The sequence below is a fragment of the Charadrius vociferus genome, unplaced genomic scaffold, assembly GCF_000708025.1.
Source record: "Charadrius vociferus isolate BGI_N301 unplaced genomic scaffold, ASM70802v2 scaffold581, whole genome shotgun sequence".
Classification (NCBI taxonomy): Eukaryota; Metazoa; Chordata; class Aves; order Charadriiformes; family Charadriidae; genus Charadrius; species Charadrius vociferus.
In genome coordinates this window covers 665,900-686,130 of record NW_009647024.1, presented here as the reverse complement: position 1 = coordinate 686,130, position 20,231 = coordinate 665,900, and the positions used below count along the sequence as shown (strand labels likewise).

At 37.8% G+C, this 20,231-nt stretch overlaps 1 protein-coding gene across 1 annotated transcript in view; it reads right to left on the bottom strand.

Moving 5' to 3' along the window:
* IPO11 (importin 11) overlaps positions 1-20,231 on the bottom strand; it is an 85,613-nt gene that overhangs the window by 26,562 nt on the left and 38,820 nt on the right. The window contains 7 exon segments of the mRNA XM_009895503.1: positions 3,912-4,033; positions 7,301-7,414; positions 9,003-9,098; positions 12,569-12,649; positions 13,246-13,325; positions 17,962-18,038; positions 19,602-19,717. Coding sequence (XP_009893805.1) covers positions 3,912-4,033; positions 7,301-7,414; positions 9,003-9,098; positions 12,569-12,649; positions 13,246-13,325; positions 17,962-18,038; positions 19,602-19,717 — 686 coding nt within the window.

Genomic DNA, 20,231 nt, shown 5'->3' with positions numbered 1-20,231 from the left:
TTACAGGCATAGTATTAATGACACTTATCAGCAAAAGGGGAGTGCTTAGCCTCAACATGGTGACAAATGCTACCCGTGCTTACGGTTAGGTACCACACCAAGCTAAGCTAATCATCGACACAACATCTTTCTAAATTCTCTTTAGATTTCCTATCAGAGACTAAAATATTCCTGTCACTCAAACATCTTTCAGTATTTTTTGCATTCTACCGAGACACATAGATAGTAACTGGAGGAATAAAAAAAGAAATCTGCTTTGCTAAATAAATTGTTACAAGCTTTCAATATCCCAAAATAAGGACATTCCAAAACACTGTAATGCTGACACCATACAAAGTGACAAAAGCGTAGTAAACATGCTGATTAAGATTCTTTCCATATATATATAGGTACGAGAAGGGGAAAAGGTACAATTTTAGACACTTTGGTCACAGGAAATACAACGAGTGCTGAAAACGCGTATCTAAAAATGTAGCACCTGAGATAGTGGTGGAAGCCCACATCCTTTCCACAATGGACTAAAGAATAGTTAGGCTGCTGCTCCTGACCATGTTCAGTAGGAATGATTTTGGGGACCAAAGGCACTTCTAATAAAACCCAACTACAACTACTGTAGTGTACTAGAAGAGTACTCTTGAAGGTGTAGGTTCAGAAATAGGCCATTAAGATCATAGACAAACTGGAATATGACTGAACTAGACCAGGAAATTATGACATTTGTGAATGTACTCATCCAGGTTGCTCTCACCTCTCCTGTCTCACATCCTAGCTCAGATACGATTCTCCACCACCAAACTTTAAGTCCTTTCATGTTCTTTTCAAAAAACCCTCGCTGTTCTGCTATTGTGTGTCTACACACACTTCCCTCGTGTCCTGAACAGAGACACCATGACTCCCCAAGTGTATGCTTACTGCCTAAATCTTGTTACTGGACCCTACTGTTAGATAGATATACCAGTTTTAAGAAAAAGGTCTGTACTTTATGAAGTACTAAAAGCTTTTAATAAATGAATGAAATTACACGTGGATATACAAGTGGCAAACAAGCAGTAAGAATACAAAATGTGGAAAATAATACAGATGCCTATCTCAGTCAGACACACAAGATGCTAACATTGAATGGCCAGACTCAGATAGAAAATGCAGATAATTAGGTGGTATTTAGTCTATGCAAAAACCCCAAGTAATACCAGGAAATTACTGCTAAGTGCAAAGGTGTTGCAACACACTAATCAGGAAAGAAGCAGTTATTGTTCTTTTTTTAATATGAACTTCTAAAGACTAACACAATGCGCAACTGTGTGTAGGAAGATAAACAGGATGCTGGATTGAAGGCCTATACGCGTACATGATAAAATGCAACAGTACTGCTGGTACTAAAGACATGTCACTGCACATATCTCTGGATGATATTGCCTAGACAAGAAAGTTGCAGTTTAGCTAATAAACCGTCACTTTATAACCTGCTTAGTCCAGCTAATTAGCCAGAGACCCACTATGAACTACAACTGCTCTGCAGCAATTCCCATCTTACCTGCTCTAAACCTTCACTCGTGACACTGTCAAAGGCACTATTTTTGAAATGGGAAATTATTTTTGCCATACTGGTTTTAAATGAATAACGAGAGAAGCTTTAGCTTCCCCTAAAAAGCAGAAAGTCCCACATCCACATATGTATAGATATAAACATGACCACTAACTAGAAAAGTACCTGAAAGCAATGAAGTAATACCATAGATTTTTAGAGGTAGAATAAAAAAAAAATCACACCTTTATATTTTCCCCAACATTTTATCTATAAAGCAACTCTGAGGGAAGAATGAGAATACACATTATCTTCATTTTCCCCCCAGTACTTTTGTCTACTCCATCCCTTTCCTTTCTAAAATAACTTAATGCTCTTGGGATAGCTCCAGCTATAGGCTGCAGGAAGCAACTGGCAAAAAGAGCAAAATCCTCAGTAAGTGCTAGACACAGTGCAGATGCCTGTTTTTCCTATAGCAGAATCCTGAAAATCTGAACTTGCTACTGGTACCACCCCTGACCATCATAAAGGAACAAGCTGAGGGTAGAACCTCACCCTCAGATTGGCCTTCCCAAGCAAGCCTGTCTCATGGCCATCCTTGGGAGACAAAATTCTGTTCTGTGTCTACAGCTGAGAAACCTTGAACTGGCTTTGGATGTCCAAAGTAATATCTAACCTGGAACCTGGTTAGCGAGGTACTCCAACAGGAAAAATTACTTAAACTTTTCTTGAAAATGTTGTTTATATCAAAATATTTTGGTTAAATACTGTACTATATTTAAAACATTTTTGCTTAGACTTTGCAAACGGACTTGCACAAGAAGGCTGCTTATGAAAAATTTTATTTTTAACACAAGTTTCAGATGTGACATGCAGCAAGCATATGTAATATAATCCCTATGAAATGGCAAAACCAGAGTGACTCACATTGTTTGGTAATAGAAGGAACAATCACTTGACAGAATCAATTTCACACATTCTGTCTGTAGGTATGTTTGGCCCTGGCAGTCTACCAGTTCTATAGTAAAATTTTCATAGCTTTGACATAAATATGTCCACTAAACAGAGGCTTTCTATTTGAGAAGCTGCTTTCTTAAATGAATTGAGTATCTAAAAAATAAACCTGTCACTTGCAGAAGGTTTTATTATGTTATGAACTGCCAGAAATAAATGGCTCTTACAGCAGGAAATTTGGAGCAGCTGAAGGTAGTTCAAAATAACACAGTTACCTAAAGCAACTTGGTTTTTCCTTCCTCTCTTTAAAAGAAACTTCATAGGAAGACAGGCATGTAGTTCAGCACCTTAAATTTTAGATAACACCTCTTTTTAAGAACACTTTGAATATACTCCATAATACACAGTTGTTACATTTACTGAAAAAAAAAAAACCCAAAAAACAACAAACCAACAACCAAAAGCTTTCTCTTAACATAGCTGCTTTGTTCATCTTTGGCTAGATGTTTGTCGTGATGATCTGGGACAAAAAAATCGAAAGCTTCTATGCATATTAAAAGCAGTGAAGCCTCTAGTTTTCACGTGTAAAAGTTCCCTGATTTTTTTAGGAAGTGACTACATATTCTACAGCTTTACACATACTAACATAGCTTTAGGATTTGTGAGTAACATCTAGACAATACTCAAGACTTTTAAGGAAATCCGGCAGACTAAATGTAAACTCATGCAGTCTTGTCTTCCTGACTTTCCAACAGACAAGAATAATCTGAAGGTAACTACAGACTGAACTCTCACCTAAACACGTTATACCTGAATTCTAGTAGTGATAGTTTAGATGTCAGTGTAACACTAGTCAGTTTTTTCATTAAAAACTTTCATTTTGTATGTATATTCAGCAATGACGATGGCTAAAGAAAGGACAATAGTAAAAGCTGCTTGCTATAGAAATCTACTGTGCAAAAACTTGTTGACGGTCTTTCACAGCACCTCTTTCACTGAATGTCATAATTGGGAAAACCAGGATGAAAGTTCAGATCTACCCACAACAGGAAAGAAGACTGAAAGAACATTGTTCCCTGGAAGGGACACCAAAATACTAACAAGCCAACTAAAGCAACTGCTTAATCACTGATGAGAGAACTAGCTAGTTCAATATTAACGTGAGAACAGACAATAAAATATGCAGTGCTGTTTCCTCCCTTTTACTAAATGACATTTTCCATGAAATAGAAGAAAGGTTACTATATAGCTATGAACCCAAGTAAAAAGTTAATATAATGTAGCATGAAAATTCTACCTTTCTAAGTTTCTCTTAGCAAAGAGGCAATAAAACTACTTATATCGGAGTACTTATCTGCAGAATTGTGAAATCCGTTAATCATCTTAAGGGCCTTTGAGGCATTCTTATTTGAGGTATTGTATATTTGCTTACCTATTCAATGACGGCAGAAGTGAAAGCAATGCCAAAGCAGAAAGTTTTCTTCTTTCTGGCTGAGTGATGTTATCCATTCGATCAACCCACATTTCAATCATGTTACTGAGAATTTGGTCCAACTGCAATGGGAAATAGAATGTTCCTTTTAATTCATGACTACTTCAGCATATTTACGAAAACATTTATTTTCATTTTTCTAGCAACTGAACACATTATTCAATCTGGGAAATACACCATACAGTTATGTATACCTGACAGAATTAGCAAGCAACAGGTATTTTTTAAGTTTTCTATGTCAGTGCTTCCAAGCCCTGAACCCCTCCTTCACCATTAATTGTAACCCAGAAGTTAGAAATGCATTTAATTCATGAACAGACCACTGATTCAGAACAGTGAATTACTCAAACAGTTTTCCTATAATGGTCTAATAAACACAAAGCATGTGAATCACAGAATGGCCAGGGTTGGAAGGGACCTCTGGAGATCATCTAGTCCAACCCCCCCACCAGAGCAGGGTCACCTACAACAGGTTGCACAGGACGGCGTCCAGGCGGGTTCTGAATGTCTCCAGAGCGGGAGACTCCACAACTTCTCTGGGCAGCCTGTGCCAGTGCTCCACAGTAAAGAAGTTCCTCCTCATGTTAAGATGGAACTTCCTGTGTTCAAGTTTATGCCCATTACCTCTTGCCCGATCACTGGGCACCACTGAAAGTCTACTCCCATCCCCCTGGCACCCTCCCTTTAAGTATTTGTAAGTGTTAATAAGATACCCCCTCAACCTTCTTTTCTCTAGACTAAAGAGACCCAAGTCCCTCAGCCTTTCCTCATATGAGAGGTGTTCTAATCCCCTAATCATCTTCGTAGCCCTTTGCTGGACCCTCTCCAGCAGTTCCCTGTCTTTCTTGAACTGGGGAGCCCAGAACTGGATGCAGTACTCCAGATGTGGCCTCACCAGGGCAGAGTAGAGGATGACCTCCCTCGACCTGCTGGCCACACTCTTCTTGATGCACCCCAGGATGCCATTTGCCTTCTTGGCCACCAGGGCACATTGCTGGCTCATGGTCATCCTGTTGTCCACCAGGACTCCCAGGTCCCTTTCCACAGAGCTGCTCTCCAAGAGATCAGCCCCCAACCTGTACTGGTGCATGGGGTTATTCCTCCCCAGGTGCAGTACCCTACACTTACCCTTGTTGAACTTCATAAGGTTTCTTTCTGCCCAACTCTCCAGCCTGGCGAGGTCACGCTGTAAGGCAGCACAGCCTTCTGGCGTGTCAGCCACTCCTCCCAGTTTTGTGTCATCAGCAAACTTGCTGATGGTACACTCTATCCCTTCATCCAGATCATTGATGAATATGTTGAACAAAACTGGGCCCAGTACTGACCCCTGAGGGACACCACTTGTTACTAACCTCCAACTAGACTCTGCGCCACTAACCACAACCCTCTGAGCTCTATCTGTGAGCCAGTTCTCAATCCACCTCACCGTCCATTCATCTAAGCCACACTTCCTAAGCTTTCCTGTGAGGATGATGTGGGAGACAGTGTCGAAAGCCTTGCCAAAGTCAAGGTAGACAACATCCACTGCCCTCCCCTCATCCACCCATCTAGTTACTTTGTCATAGAAGGCTATCAGATTAGTCAGACATGACTTCCCCTTGGTGAATCCATGTTGACTACTTCTGATAATCTTCTTTTCATCCAGGTGCTTTGAGATGACTCCCAGAACAAGCTGCTCCATCATCTTCCCAGGGATGGAGGTGAGGCTGACCGGCCTGTAGTTTCCCGGGTCATCCTTCCTGCCCTTTTTGAAGACTGGAGTGACATTGGCTATCCTCCAGTCCTCAGGCACCTCACCTGTCCTCCAGGACCTTTCAAAGATAATGGAGAGAGGCCCAGCAATGACTTCCGCCAGCTCCCTCAGCACCCGAGGGTGCATCCCATCAGGCCCCATGGATTTATGTATATCCAATTTATCTAACTGATCTTTAACGTGTTCCTTGTTAACCAAGGGATAGTCTTGTTTCCCCCAGACTTTCTCTGTTACCTGCAAAGTCTGGGTCTCACAAGGACTGGCCCGAACAGTGAAGACAGAAGCAAAGAAGGCATTTAGCAACTCCGCCTTCTCTGCATCATCCGTCACCACAGCACCTGTCTCATTCAACAACGGGCCCACATTTTCCCTAGTTTTCCTTTTGTCTCCTATATACTTAAAGAAACCCTTCCTGTTGGCCTTGACATCCCTCGCCAGGTTCAATTCCAAGGCTGCCTTGGCTTTCCTTGTTTCCTCCCTGCATACCCTGACAGCATTCTTGTATTCCTCCCAAGCAGTCAGCCCCTTCTTCCACCTATTGTAAACTCCCTTCTTCCACCTGAGCTTTTTCAGAAGGTCCCTGCTCAGCCATGCAGGTCTCCTTCTTCCCTTGCCTGAGTTCTTTCTCTTTGGGATGCACTGATCCTGAGCTTGGAGGAGGTGACGCTTAAATAGCAGCCAGCTCTCTTGAGCCCCCTTACCCTCTACAGCCCTCTCCCATGGGATTTGTCCAAGCAATTCCTTGAAGAAACCAAAGTTAGCCCTCCTGAAGTTTAAGGTTTCAACCGTATTTGTCATTTAGTCTATACTGCACTTAATCCTGAACTCTATCTTCTCATGATCACTGCGGCCCAGTCTGCCCCCAACCTTAACATCCTCCACCAGTCCCTCTCTGTTTGTCAGTACTAGATTCAGTAGTGCACCATCTCCTGGAGGAGGTGGGCTCCTCCACCACCTGAGTCAAAAAGTTATCATCAATGCACTGAAGGAACCTCCTGGACTGTATGTGCCCAGCTGTGTGAACTTAGTCTCTGTTTTGCCTTCACTGGTGACAAATAAGAAAAGGACTTGTCTTTACCTGTCCTACATCTAAGGATAAAACAATTACTAAAATTTCACTTAAAGACATAGCAGAACACTTGTAGCAAAAGAACCCCAGTAAGCTCATCAGTGAAACTGGATCACACTGAACCCAATGCTCCTAGAAGCTCACCGGAGAATGATTAAACCATTATCCGTGGTGCAAGACCCATCACGATGGCAAAAGGGAAGAAACTCTCACCCTGTAATACCACACAAACTAAAAGGGTTTATACATCTTATTGTGGAATGCAGCAGGAAGAGAATTTAGAGATTGTATAAAACTTTTAATGAGGTATTTTAAGGTAATTGTGGGAACATGTAAAACTTGTTACAGGATGTTCAGCAGAAGGACCAAAGGAAGGGAAAGGGCCCCTTTCCAAGGTGGGCTGGGGAGGAACAAGCAGGGAAAACAGAGGGAAAAGCTCTTCTGGGTCAAAAGAATGCAAGACTTCCACATGCAATCCAGCTGAAATACAAAGACAAAAATCCTTACCTCCTGACCTAATTCACATGCCATCTGGCTCAAAAATAATGAAAAAAAGCTTGCATTTTGTAGTAGAACTCTACCCATAATCCCCAGATAAGTAGACATCACCACAGGGTATCTCTGAAACAAAAGTAAACCAAAACAAAGGGGGTTTAATTCAATTAAAAGAAAAATACTTAACATGAACAGCAGAAATACATGGAAAATACTTGCATGCATCCTTTATGTATTGTATTAAATTCGAAATTATAATTTGAAAGCCTCTAGGAATACAGGATTGAGCAAGCATTCATTGCCTTAGTTTTCCTATTATAAGAATTTGAGAAACTCTGGTAATCTCAAAGTCAGTTTCCTCCAAACAGCCAAGACAACTTGCAAGGCAATTTTACTTTAAATTTTAAAAACTGCATCTTAAGGAATAAACAGAATATTGTACTATTAAAAAAATACTCTCAAAGTTGATTATGGTTCAAAATTACTGTTTACAATTTTAGTAACTTTAAGAAGTGCCTAGTATTTCTGAAGTTGTTACTTAATTCACTAAGAGAAACTAATACATTTACCAACAACTAATCTGCAAATGTCTCAAAATTAACTGGATGCAGTAATAAACTCATTAGTTTATCTTTTCTTGTTACTTTTAATTTTAAAAGAAGCGACAGATTTCTTTATATTAAATTCAGCATCTAACAATATAACAGTAAGTATTTTGTAGAACCGCCTATGTGAAAATCAAAATGACAACATCTACCTGCAAGTGTTAACCCAGATTAATACCTTTTTGAATAGGAAGCAATGAACTTGTTACAGTCTTAAATCAGAAGACGTTTTAACAGTCGACTAAGACACTCAAATTTTGTGTCTTCTTAAACTGCAAACTGTTCGAACAAACTGTCTTTTTTGTGTTTGGTACAGCAAAAAGTATACTGCTAAGTAATATAACTTGGCCTTATCTTGGAAATATCTTATTTAACTCAATAATAACAGGAGCCAAATACTGACATCTGGAAGTCTCCAACTCTGGAAAAAAACCCAAAGGTTTTGATAAAAAAGCCAAAAGAATAGAGAATTCCACCCACTGATTCTGCTGATTTTTTTCTCCCATTAGTACTGCAAAGTCCAACACAGTTAAAGCATATTGGATTTTACTCCTTTTTATCCAACGTGGAAATTTTTTCAAGGCAAAGAGAGAGAGAAAAGGGAGAACTTAAGACATCTAAGCAGCAAAATCTTAAAGCCTCTTCTGTCTCACACAAAGCATTCTCACTTCCTTCAGCTCTTCATATTAGATATGTCAATTAGAAAAAAGGTCAAGCCAATCTTCGTGTCCAGTTTGTTTTGCACTGGTGTAGGTACACTTCAAAAGGAGTAGTATAACTGCCTTTAAAAAACCCTAACAAAAAACTCCAGCACCTACAAAGGATCTTCCTAGGCACAGAGTCACCTTATCAATGTTAACAGTGAAGGAATGGCAGAATAAAATTCGTGTTATTTCATTAAAATAAGCACTAGATGACAATATAAGTGATCGATATGTTGCTTTAACTCTTGCACAACTATATTACTATACAGACTTTTAAAACAGTTGTCAAAGATCTATCAAACACCCTTAAAACAAGAGAAAATGCAACACCAAAAAACTGGGCTTGACAATGGAGCGTACTTTCCTGTTCAAAAGGAAAAGTAGAGTGTAAAAAGTAACTCTTACCTCCCCATCTATAATTCCCTTGAATATTGATGGCAGAAGGGGTTGAAACATTTGAGGACCCAAAACAGGGTTTACTTTTAGGACATTTTCCACTACCTTAAGAACAAAAGCAAATTAGACAATTGGTAAAGTACATTTAAAAATCTCAACTGAAGCTTTAAGACTACATATACTGGTCTATAGATAAAGTCCCGGTACGATGTTTACCATTAAATACCATCAAACCATCTGAAAATATATTATAGTGAAGTATGCTGCAAATCTGATCTGCATAACAGACCTGATGAAAACTGACATGCCAAGTAAAACCCACCCAGCAAGCACCTCCTCCTGGCCCTGGCAAAGCTGGTGAGGTGGGTTGGAAGGAGGGACCTTGATAAGGCTCCAGGAAAAGCAGCTTGATGAGATGGGTTGGCAGGGAGCAGTACGGGCTTATTTCCATACCTTTGTCCTGTCACTTTTTTGATGAACCATTCATTAGGACCTACCATCCCTTTGCAGGTGATGAATTAACCACAAGTGCTCTCAGATGTGCTATTCTTCAAACCCTGCTTAGTTGCCAGTTTTTACATTCTTCACCCTTTGCTTCTCAGCTTTCCCCCCCTGACATGATCCAGTGCCTGAAGTAACTTTTTTTTCCTGTGTTGTTCAGGCTTTCTTTCGCCCAGCTGTTTGGGCTCTCCCCTTGTACCAAGGGTGAGAGGCCGTGAGAATAATGGGCCAAGATCTGTTCAATCCTAAAGGTAAGTAATGACAGAGACCACACATTGATGTGTATAAAGCATATAATGGTAACATAGATACCTCCCTTAAACACTCTTCTCAGTTTCCATGTACTTTCAAGCTCAGAGAGACCTCCACAAGAAACTACTCTTCTGTCCTCTTGTCTAGTCTCCCCTAAATCTTTTCTTCTTTTTGAACCTTATTCCTACTAGCTTCACTTAATGCACTCTGTTTCTTGCCTTGAGAGAGGTGTTAAGCAGTGGACCCCTTTCAATGCCTCTCAATTCTGTAGACCTTTAATATACTGTTATATGGAGGTGAACATCACTTTTTTCCCAACTGATCTTTTCCAGGTACTGGAAGTTTTCGCTAACTCATTTGTTCCTTGTACAAACCTTTTATTCTCTGTCTCAGATAATGAGAAAATCATGTCACATCAAGCCTCAGCAATCTTGCAATAAATCGTCTTATCAGTCCAAATTAGTGTTTTTCAACCTTATCCATTTATTTACTGTTCTAGTGTCTATTTTCAATCCAGCCAAAGCTGTTTGTAGGAGAATTATTTCAGAGAACATTCTCGGGTGTTTCTTTTCCCAATAATTATCTTAGAGGTTTTTTGTTTAACAAGTGATACCTGACAAAACATTTTCCTTTTTGTAAAAATATTTACATGGATTACAGTTCAGTTATCCCCCTGCAAGCAAGCAGGCATACTGGGAAGGTGTTCAAAGTATACTAGACAAACCTTGTGGCTAATGTAAGGCCACACCGGGAGCCAAGTGGATAAATGATACTACGTTAGCAGCATCATTCAATTTTAGTGATCCAATTAAAAGCTGCTGCATCAAACAACTATACTTTGCCCAACTATAGACTGTAAATAACAGTACTGACAGAAAGGAACTGACATTTTACATTCCAGAACTAGAGTCCTTAAGGTCCTCACAGCAGGAACTACAAATGGGGAGGATTATCAGCTTCAGGTTTTTTCTCCCCTGGAATTCTGCAAGTAGTTGTGCATCCCAGCAAAGAAGTAAGTGGGATCTAATTTTTTCCCCTCCGTTGCATATATAATGAACTGAATTCAAATCCAAGTTTTTATAACACAGAGTTCCCAATTAGTGCAGCCACTGGAAATGTAAGCAGTAATACACTAGTTATTACTCAACTACCTTCCAGGGCATACTCCAACTTTAATCCCTGAAATTTTTCAAAGGGCACATTTAAAGTATCATGCTTAATATTTCAAAAGCTTAAGAATTTCATAACTTCTCTTTCATAATACCATTTGAAGTTTTACTACAGGCTTTACAAATTACTTAAAAAAAATTTTTAGTACTTTGTAAAGCCTCTAGTAACTCTATTTAAGCAATTGTTGCCACTAAAATAGCAACTTATGCCAAAAGCAAAGACTGTTTGAACACTATGTCACAGTACAAATGCAAGTTCACTACACAAAGGAATGTGATAGAGAGTACATACATCCAACATTCAATAAAAATTGGACAAGCTTGGCTCTAGACCAATTAGGTTCTAGCTTTCACACAAAAATGCAGAAAAAAGTGAATCTTGATCATTTGGTGGTTATTTAGTCATAAAATAACCTAAACAGTTTTTATAATAATACATATATGTATGCAGACTTATTACTTAAACCTTATCTTGCCACTTTTTCAAATGTGCAGGTACAAAAATTGAACTGTATGATTATTTTTCTTATTGGTATTGAATACTGAAAAGGAAAAGTAACACTAAAAAATTAGCAGATAAAATACTACTACTGTTGTTTATATTAACAAAGTGATCAATACTGGTTGATAGAGTACAGGAAAAAACTCAGATTTGGATGGCTAGATAAAGCAGTTAGATAATTACCTTTGCACATTTTGACCAGGAACACTCAAAATGAACCTAGATTATTAACACACAAGTATGATTTTGAGTTTAGGGTGAATAATTTCTTAATGTTGCATTTTCATTCTGAGTTTTTTTCTGAATTCTGAACCAAGCTGAAAACTTAATTAGGTGAACTCTTAAAACTCATTAATCAGATTGACTTTGCCCCTTTATTTTGTAATTAGGAGTGTGTCGTTTGTGTTATACTGTGGTACTCCTCCATTCTAAAATTCAATTAGAAGTAAACATCTTTGATTAGCTCTCTACAACTTCCATGAGTCCACTGATAGCCAAACATTAAATCAAGGTTACTTTGACCCAAACACAGTCCTTGTTTGGCAACTCAATGCTCTCAAGATTTTTCCATATATATGGCATTATCTTTGCAATGCATTGATTGGTCATCTGGCTGTTTAAGTGTGCTGTTGCCAGGCTGTAGAACAAACTATTTTCATGAAGATCCAAGCCCTCACTAACCACCTTTCTCTAGTAACCTAGAAAATAATCAAATGGGAAAGGTATCAGGGACTCTTAATCTAAATCCATCTACATAAGAGGACTCAAACTAGCTTAGGACACCTAAGGACAACACTTTAGAATCACATGAAGTAATGAAAGCATTGCAGAGAGGGTATAGGAACAGTATGTTAGGTGACTATCTTTTAGGGTGCTCTATTTAAGGCGATACTAGCCTTCTCTTGGGAAAAGTAGTATTTTTGAAAAATATATTTGTGTATAAATGCATTCTCTATACACATTCACACACTTTAAATATGTAGTTTAAAATACCACTGACTCCAATGTCAACATGTGCTAAATAAGCTGTTTTCTTCTACATTTTCTACATTCATCATATTTGAAAGTATTACTCTAACCTGACAAAACGCTAGCAAGAATAACGGATGTACAGAGCTGAGCATCTGGGTATTATTTTTATTAAACTCTACCTTTAAAACCTGCACTTGACCTTCAGTAGTTATGTCCTCCAAAAGTTCACAAAATGACCGGCATAAGCCAGCAGCATACATCTGAAATTGAATGAAAAATAAGGTATTAGGCAAACATGTTTTATATTTATGTATATATTTCAAAACTCAACACGTTAGGGATTACCTATGTCCAAGACCCAGCTTCTCTTCAAAGATCATATTTGCTAAAATACTCATCTTTCCTGAACTAGTTAGTCTAATCTAAGCATTTTGCTTTTTTTTTTTTTTAAACATTGCAGGTTTTTTAAACAATCAATCTCAACGCATTTTCTAATGAAGGTGTGAGAACAAGGCATAAAAACTCTAGTACAATTCTTGCTAGAATTTATGTTCATAACTAATCTGGTAGGGTAATTAGAGTAACTTAACATGCTGCAGAGGACCTTCTCAGGTACCAAAATACTAAATCAATCCACAAAACGTTAATTCTAAATAATAATAATCTTTCTCAAATATGACATGACTGAGTGTTCACCATGTGCCATAAAGAGCTGACATTAGAACAATATGCTTGTATACATGTAAATGAATAAGAGTATAAATGTGTGTACGATGTTTTCCAACACGAGAGAAAAAATGGTTTGCCAGTAGGTAACTAAGGTGCCAGTATGAATCTTTATATAATGGTAACATACCTGTAAAAATTCAGATGACGATAAGAAAATATAAGCATTGATGATCTTAAAGCAATTTTTGAGGTTTTCTGAACTAAGCTCTGGAAAAAAAAGAAAACAATTCAGAACTTCGTCACCAAACTGAAGTACAACTAATTGGAATAAATTCTAAAAGTCTTTTTCCTCACACAGCTTCTAAGTGCCAGATGCCTGCAAATAGAAAAAAAGTTATCTTAGATTCAGTATCATTCACGTTCTGTCTTCCTCCCAGAGACAACGTGCTGGTTTTGGCTGGGGTAGAGTTCATTTTCTTCATAGTAGCTAGTATGGGGCTATGTTTTGGAAACAGTGAATGAATTCCTTGTTTTGCTTTGCTTGCATGTGCAGCCTTTACTTTATTTATTAAACTGTTTTTATCACAACCCATGACTTTTCTCCCTGTTACTCTTCTGATTCTCTTCTGCATCCTGCCATGGAGGCAGTGAGCAAGCAGCTGTGTAGTGCCTAGTTGCTGGCTGGGGTTAAACCATGACAGACAATAACAAGAGGAACAATAACAGCTCTCACGTTGTCAAATGGAAGCACAAGAAATCCTATGACCTCAAAAGCCGATGCTAATAAAAAATAAAAAATAAAGAATCAAGTGTGATAGCATACTAAGAAGATCCTAAAGACACAACAAATGAAACACCTACTTAAGAGACCTGCAATTACTGATAAGTGATCTCTCTCACATTTGAGACAGTTAATGCTGAGCAGAAAGAGTGAAATAAAAATTGCTGTTCTGATCTTCTGACCCAGGTGCCACGTCAAACGGCATTGAGCTTTTGGACTAAAACTCACCAAGCTTTAAGCCATACCTTGAGTATTTCAGTAAGGAAAGCGTATCTATTTATATCTATTTACACCTATTTAAGAGACACATGCACACAGGAGATGGTATACAACAGCAGTTTGAAGAGAGACATGTCCTCAGGCATGTAAGACTGTTTTTTAAAAAAAAAAAAATCACCCCAGAACACACATAAACACAATTCACAGCAAAACAAAAGGTTTCAAAGTTTCACATGGAGGTTGATACTATTGTCAAAAGCCAACAGCCCTCGGTGTCTGAAAACAAAATAGAAGACCAAAAAATCTTCAAAGGGCTCGCTAGATTTTCTTAAAACCAGTTTGAAAGACAGACTATTCTTGGTAAAGTAAGTGGACTTCTGCTCCATCACCTTTAATTAATATTCCAACAAAATCATCACGGACAGCCAACAGGAAAATACTTCTATATATGTTTTAAACCAAACTCCTTACCAGATTAAACTAACACCAGCAGCTGGGGAAGACCTGGTATGTCTTTCATGGTGTACATGAACGCAGCCTGTACGAAAGCGTGCCTTACACCTAGTGATATTTATCTAGAAAAACTTGACAAAAAATATTACATGACAAAGTATGGCTGGTTTTCCACTATAAGATCTGAAAAGTTCTGGGGAGTTTTAGCAGTTTCTCTTCTTTTCCCTCCCATTAGAAAGAGCATTAATGCTCCTGTTATCTAACGTGGCCATTGGACAGTTTTGAATGCATAACTACTTTCATACCTCAGTGCTTCGACAGGTCATGCTTGTTACCACTTATTTTGAATATTCACATATCTTGACTTGAAAAGAGCCGATTTTTCGCCTATCCATGCAATATCCTCAATCAAAAGATTGCAATACATCTATAAATTAGCTTTAGTAGCACATTACTAGTGTTACACATTTCTTGAAGTTACTGAATTCTCCTTACAGGTCTCTAGTTTTTTTCTCTTACTGGATACAACCACATTTTAAGTTTCAGGCACTGATGCAGTAGACACATTGTAAAGAAATGGCCATATAAACATGAAGTGCTACTGAAGTGCTACCAAGCTTTCCGTAACTTTCCATCTGTGACTACTGATACAAAGGTAATAACGTACGAGTAGCAAAATTGCAAGAATTAAGTTATTTCAGGACAGAAGGAGGAAAAAAAAAACAGATAAGACAGATGTCATGGAAACGACAGTATTTCAGTCACCGATCTGTGCATAAAGCTCTACGTTTAGTAAAAGCATTTTTCTAGAAAGATATCACCTTCAACGGACTACATTTAAAAAACAATTACGCATCAATTCTCTTGCCAGGTTTCCTGAATCAAACACATGTTTTTCTGAATAAACTAATGTGCTACTCTGGGTTTTCTTTGGGCTCAGAGGAATTATTCCAGTCCCAGTAACCTGCTTTTTGCCATTATGTTTACAAGTACAGCGCAGGCTCATTAAACCTGATGTTTCTTGAAACAGGTATGTCTTGACTTTGACTGTATTCCCAACCTGAAATTGTATCAGATTCAGCTTTCATTTTAAGCAGTGTCAGTGCAGAAAAGCATCCACCCTCAGTGAATTAACGTATTCCTCCATTCCACGTTATTCACTCTGCTGCACCAAGAGATGGATTAAAGAACCTCTACAACCCCTCTATAGGGCAATTATATTTCAACAGAATTTAAACATTAGCAGCAGTGCTGATATGAAGACCAAATATGACAATTATGCTGTGAATGGTTATTGGACCTCAGTGATAGCACCACAATCTTTGAAGGAAGGTCAGTTATGCAAGTGAAATATTCTAATCCTGTGTCTTTATGATTTAAGGATAGCATTGATTACTCTAAAAGGCAAATCAAATTGATTTGTCCAACTGCTCTGACGTCCAGTTCCAACAACAGTAGTATACTGAAATGGAGATGAAAAGCTCTTTTCAGAAGGACAAATGCATCTGGAAAGGAACAGTTACATATTACTGTCAGACTAGTTAAAAAAGAAAAAAATCAAAAACATTTCTACATTTTTCCCCCTTTCAGTTGACTGTTAAAAATTAAAGAGATATCACTGCACTAACATATACTATGGTGACATATGCCACAGGCTTGTGACATGGCCATGACCAAGGCATGTTCAAATGATGAAAAAGCTAGCATGAATGAATGAATCACTAACAAAAAAAATCACTTTACTGTCACAGTGCCATGGCTATGTTGCGTAGAGGCTGTCCAGCTAGATTCCCCTGATGTAAAGAGGAGAGAATTGCATGCAAAGCGCGCACCAGAATGGTTGCCACTTTCTGGCAAAATACCTACCATGTTGGCATACAGCAATCAAAATTTTTGACCAACATGACACTAAGGAAACAAGGTTCTCAGACAAATGCTCAGGAATAAAGTAGTACCAGAAGTGTATTTCAGGAAATTGGTCCAGGATTACACATCAGCTGCTTATGTTTCTGCCACTCATCCCCATCCCCAATGGAAAAAAAAAAAAAAAAAAATATCAATTTGACATAAGTGTTTGAAGCCTCACTTTATGGAAAACCTACCGAGCTTGACTGTACTACTTGCTCTACCAGCATCATACAACAGCTTTCATTTTTCAGAACAAGGAATATTCTCTTGAAGACAAATTTTTTTCGATAATAGACCATCACTATTCTCCAGGATTCATTTCATCACAAAGGAAATTGTTACAAGTATAGAATTTTCCTGAATACCTCCACCTTTTGTCAGAAGAGTATGCCAAGGTTTCCATTCATACTCATCGCTACCCTGGAAAGTATTGCATGAGGACTTGGGAGGTCAGGGTGGGGAGAAAATAGCAATAGCAAATGTAAACAAGCCACAAATATAGAGTATTTCTGAATTAACTCAAGCAGATCAGCAGTGTGACACAACTATGAAAATCACAACCATTTGTATAGTGCAAGCATCTTGTAACAGATGCTACCAACCACTAACACAGAAAAGAAGGAGGAAGGGTAGGTGTGTAGATTTGAATGAAGACAAATAGTAAGCATTTTGCAGCTACAGAACCTAAGAGGGAGCTCTGGAGTTAAATACTAAAATGACTACAAAACACTACTTTCCTGAGTAGTTTTGTCATTAGAAATCTAGTGCACACAGAGAAATAACAGAAGGCATCATCTTGCACCTACCCACCATGACGTAACTTTCTATTGACCTTTAGTCAGAATAAAACATTAAGTGCTGAAAACAATTAAAAAGCTAACTTTTATAATTTTATAAACACATCCCTCTAAAAAAGGAATCCATTTACTATATTACATTCACAATCTACAAAAGCACAGGTGAAGATTTCCTTACGCAAAAACATACATACATAATAAAATTAAACCACATTTTTATACTCCCTATAATTATAAAGTAAAAGCACCCCAAATATCAGTATTTAAGCACTGAATCTTAATCCTCATTAATAAGTTTATATTTTGTCAACAAGTCAGGCAAAACTACGGCTTTTAATTTCAGCACTACTTGACCAATACACAATAATGGAAAATCTAATAATGGAAACTTCAGTTCTTCAGACTAGAAAACATCATCCTGGTTATAAGCAGAACAGGAAAGTATTCCATATAATCAATATCACTAAAACTCAGCATATTTGGTGTTAAATTTCAGGAACTTTTTAAAAGAAACTCCGAAACAAACTGAAATTTGTCTCGTCTTTTGGGTACAAAGCAGCTTCAATTTATTAAGGAAAAAGAGGGTAAGTAGATTAAAAAAGATCAGAAAGTCAAACAATACATTTTTTAATAGTTAGAATTTTGCAAGCCCCCTTAGTTCTTGTAGCCACAGCAGCATTACTTGATGTGTGAACAACACAAGCAGTAGAAAAAAACCCAGAAATGTTATTAGTAAAAGACTTACCAAGAAGGGCAGACATGTTCTGAAATATTCGCAGAAGCTCAGGTGTAAGACATGGACTATTCTCCAATGTCACTAACCTAAGAATAGATTAGGCAACATACTTTAGATGATCTATGAATAACATTGAGCAATCATTTTGACAGATCTAAAACACTGTAACTTCCAGTAACCACGTTTATGATCCTTAAATAATGTGTAATAACTACTTGAAGCACATTTCAAGTGCAGCAGTAGTCCTTACAACACACCCAGAGGTGCAGGCATGGGTCTTGCTAAGGTAGGAGAAGAAAGAAAAACTTGCTACTACCTTTTTACAAAGACAACATAACCTCCAAAATGCAGCAATGACAATGTTTAAATACCCAACTCGGGAACTCAGAGAGGATTCATGGTGTAAGGACATGGCATATAATGCTCTTCACCTCTAAGGAGCAGCTGTGGTGGCAACCAGCTCAAACTTTACTTTGTTGGGGTTTTTTGGGTTTGGGGTATTTTTTAGGTCTGGAATGATGCCTTGATTACCACACATAAAAGTATAACTATATGCTCAGTCTTGTTTGTATCAATTTAAAATTCCTGAGCTATAAATTAAATTGATACTTAAAGCCACAGCAGCACATTCCAGTTTGTTCCTAGATTCTAGGTGTGGGATTGCTGTATTTAAATAACATTTCTGATTATGTAAAGTATCTTAGCTGTTCTCCTACTCTTGGTTCAGGAAGCCATTAGAGTCCCAACTGTCTCTGCCAGCTCTGTCTAGATTCCTCTGATGCTCTAGGACATCTTAAACTATCATTCTTCTGCATAGGCATCAGAAAAACAACCTTGAGATCAGCATTATTAAGAAGATAAAAAAGTTCCAAACTGATACATTAAAAAGGCCCATCTTAAATTTTGTGAAGATCTTGCACTTCAACTTGGTCCACCGTCAAAAGCATTATAAATCCTAGTTTTGCTGCACACAGAACAGATCATTTGTAGGTTAAGTATTTGGAATTAAAATGCTCATCTACAATTTAGGTCAAAGGAATACCTCACTATTTCAAGACAAACTCAATATATTCCTATTCTGCAGGAAAGAGATGTGCTGAATTCGGTCCAGGTAACAGTTTCCTCCTCCTAGAGTGTCAGCTGCACCAGAAACAAACAAGTTAGGCTCATGGCAAACTGATCACAGTGCCGTTTCTTGTTTTACCTTCAGTCACCAAATAGCTTGACATCTGGAAGATAACTTCCACATTTTATCCTTATAAATGTGCCATGTCTTCCAGCAACCAGCTCTGAGAATCACTGGGTCATTGTGCTCCCAAAGTCAAGCACATCAAATAGTTAGTTTAGCATGCACATTATAGTGAGTCTAGACTTTTTGTCTTGCTGTTCATTATCACAACAGAAGTGTATCTTGCTGTCAACTGCCTGAAAATGGATTACCTACTTAGCTATTTTTAATTGTGTTTCTTTTATTAACTTCCTAACCTCATCTGTTCTGAGAAAAGGTATGATATAGATGATGTCAAGGTAAGATAACAAGAACATAAATTCTTAATACACTCAAAGCTTTTTAAAATTCTTTTTTTTTTCTTCTGGGGATACAAAAGTTAACATTTTAAAAATTAAAAACTGATAAAGTACATTCTTACCACAATTCTAAACCATCTTCCAGAAGATAGACATGTGGAGGCTGAGAAACATCTGTACTTAGCTGAATAACTGGAAGTAGAAAAGGATAGAGATTTTTGCTGTCTGTTCCCAGTCCCTATAGAAGTAAATAAAAAGAGTAAAATATTTCAAAAGCCTCAAACCAATAAATTATATCTCACAGATAAATTCTCAGAAGAAGAAAAAAATCAAAGAGATCAAAATACAAATAATGGGATGTGATACAAATCAATTACATAACAAAGCAGGCAGCTCAGAGCTGCTGTTATCTCTGTTCCATGTAATATACAAACAACGCAGAAGAGAACATCTTAAATTTTCTAGCTTTTCTGAAGGGATGAAATAAAGTATTTCTTCCTGTATGCTATATAAAAGTGTTGCAGAAATCATCAAAAGGAAATAATAGGTATCAGAAGTCGTGCAGGAGAAAGGTAATGGTAACAATGAAAGGGCTGGAATTCGAAATAAACAAGATTGCCTCAATAAAGTCAATGCCAACAACACCTTTGAGAGACATTAAACCTAACAGTTATGATTTAAACAAGAAACATTTGATGCTAATCTGAATTAAAATGCAAGTTTTAAGAACAGACAAAGTGCAACTTGTTATG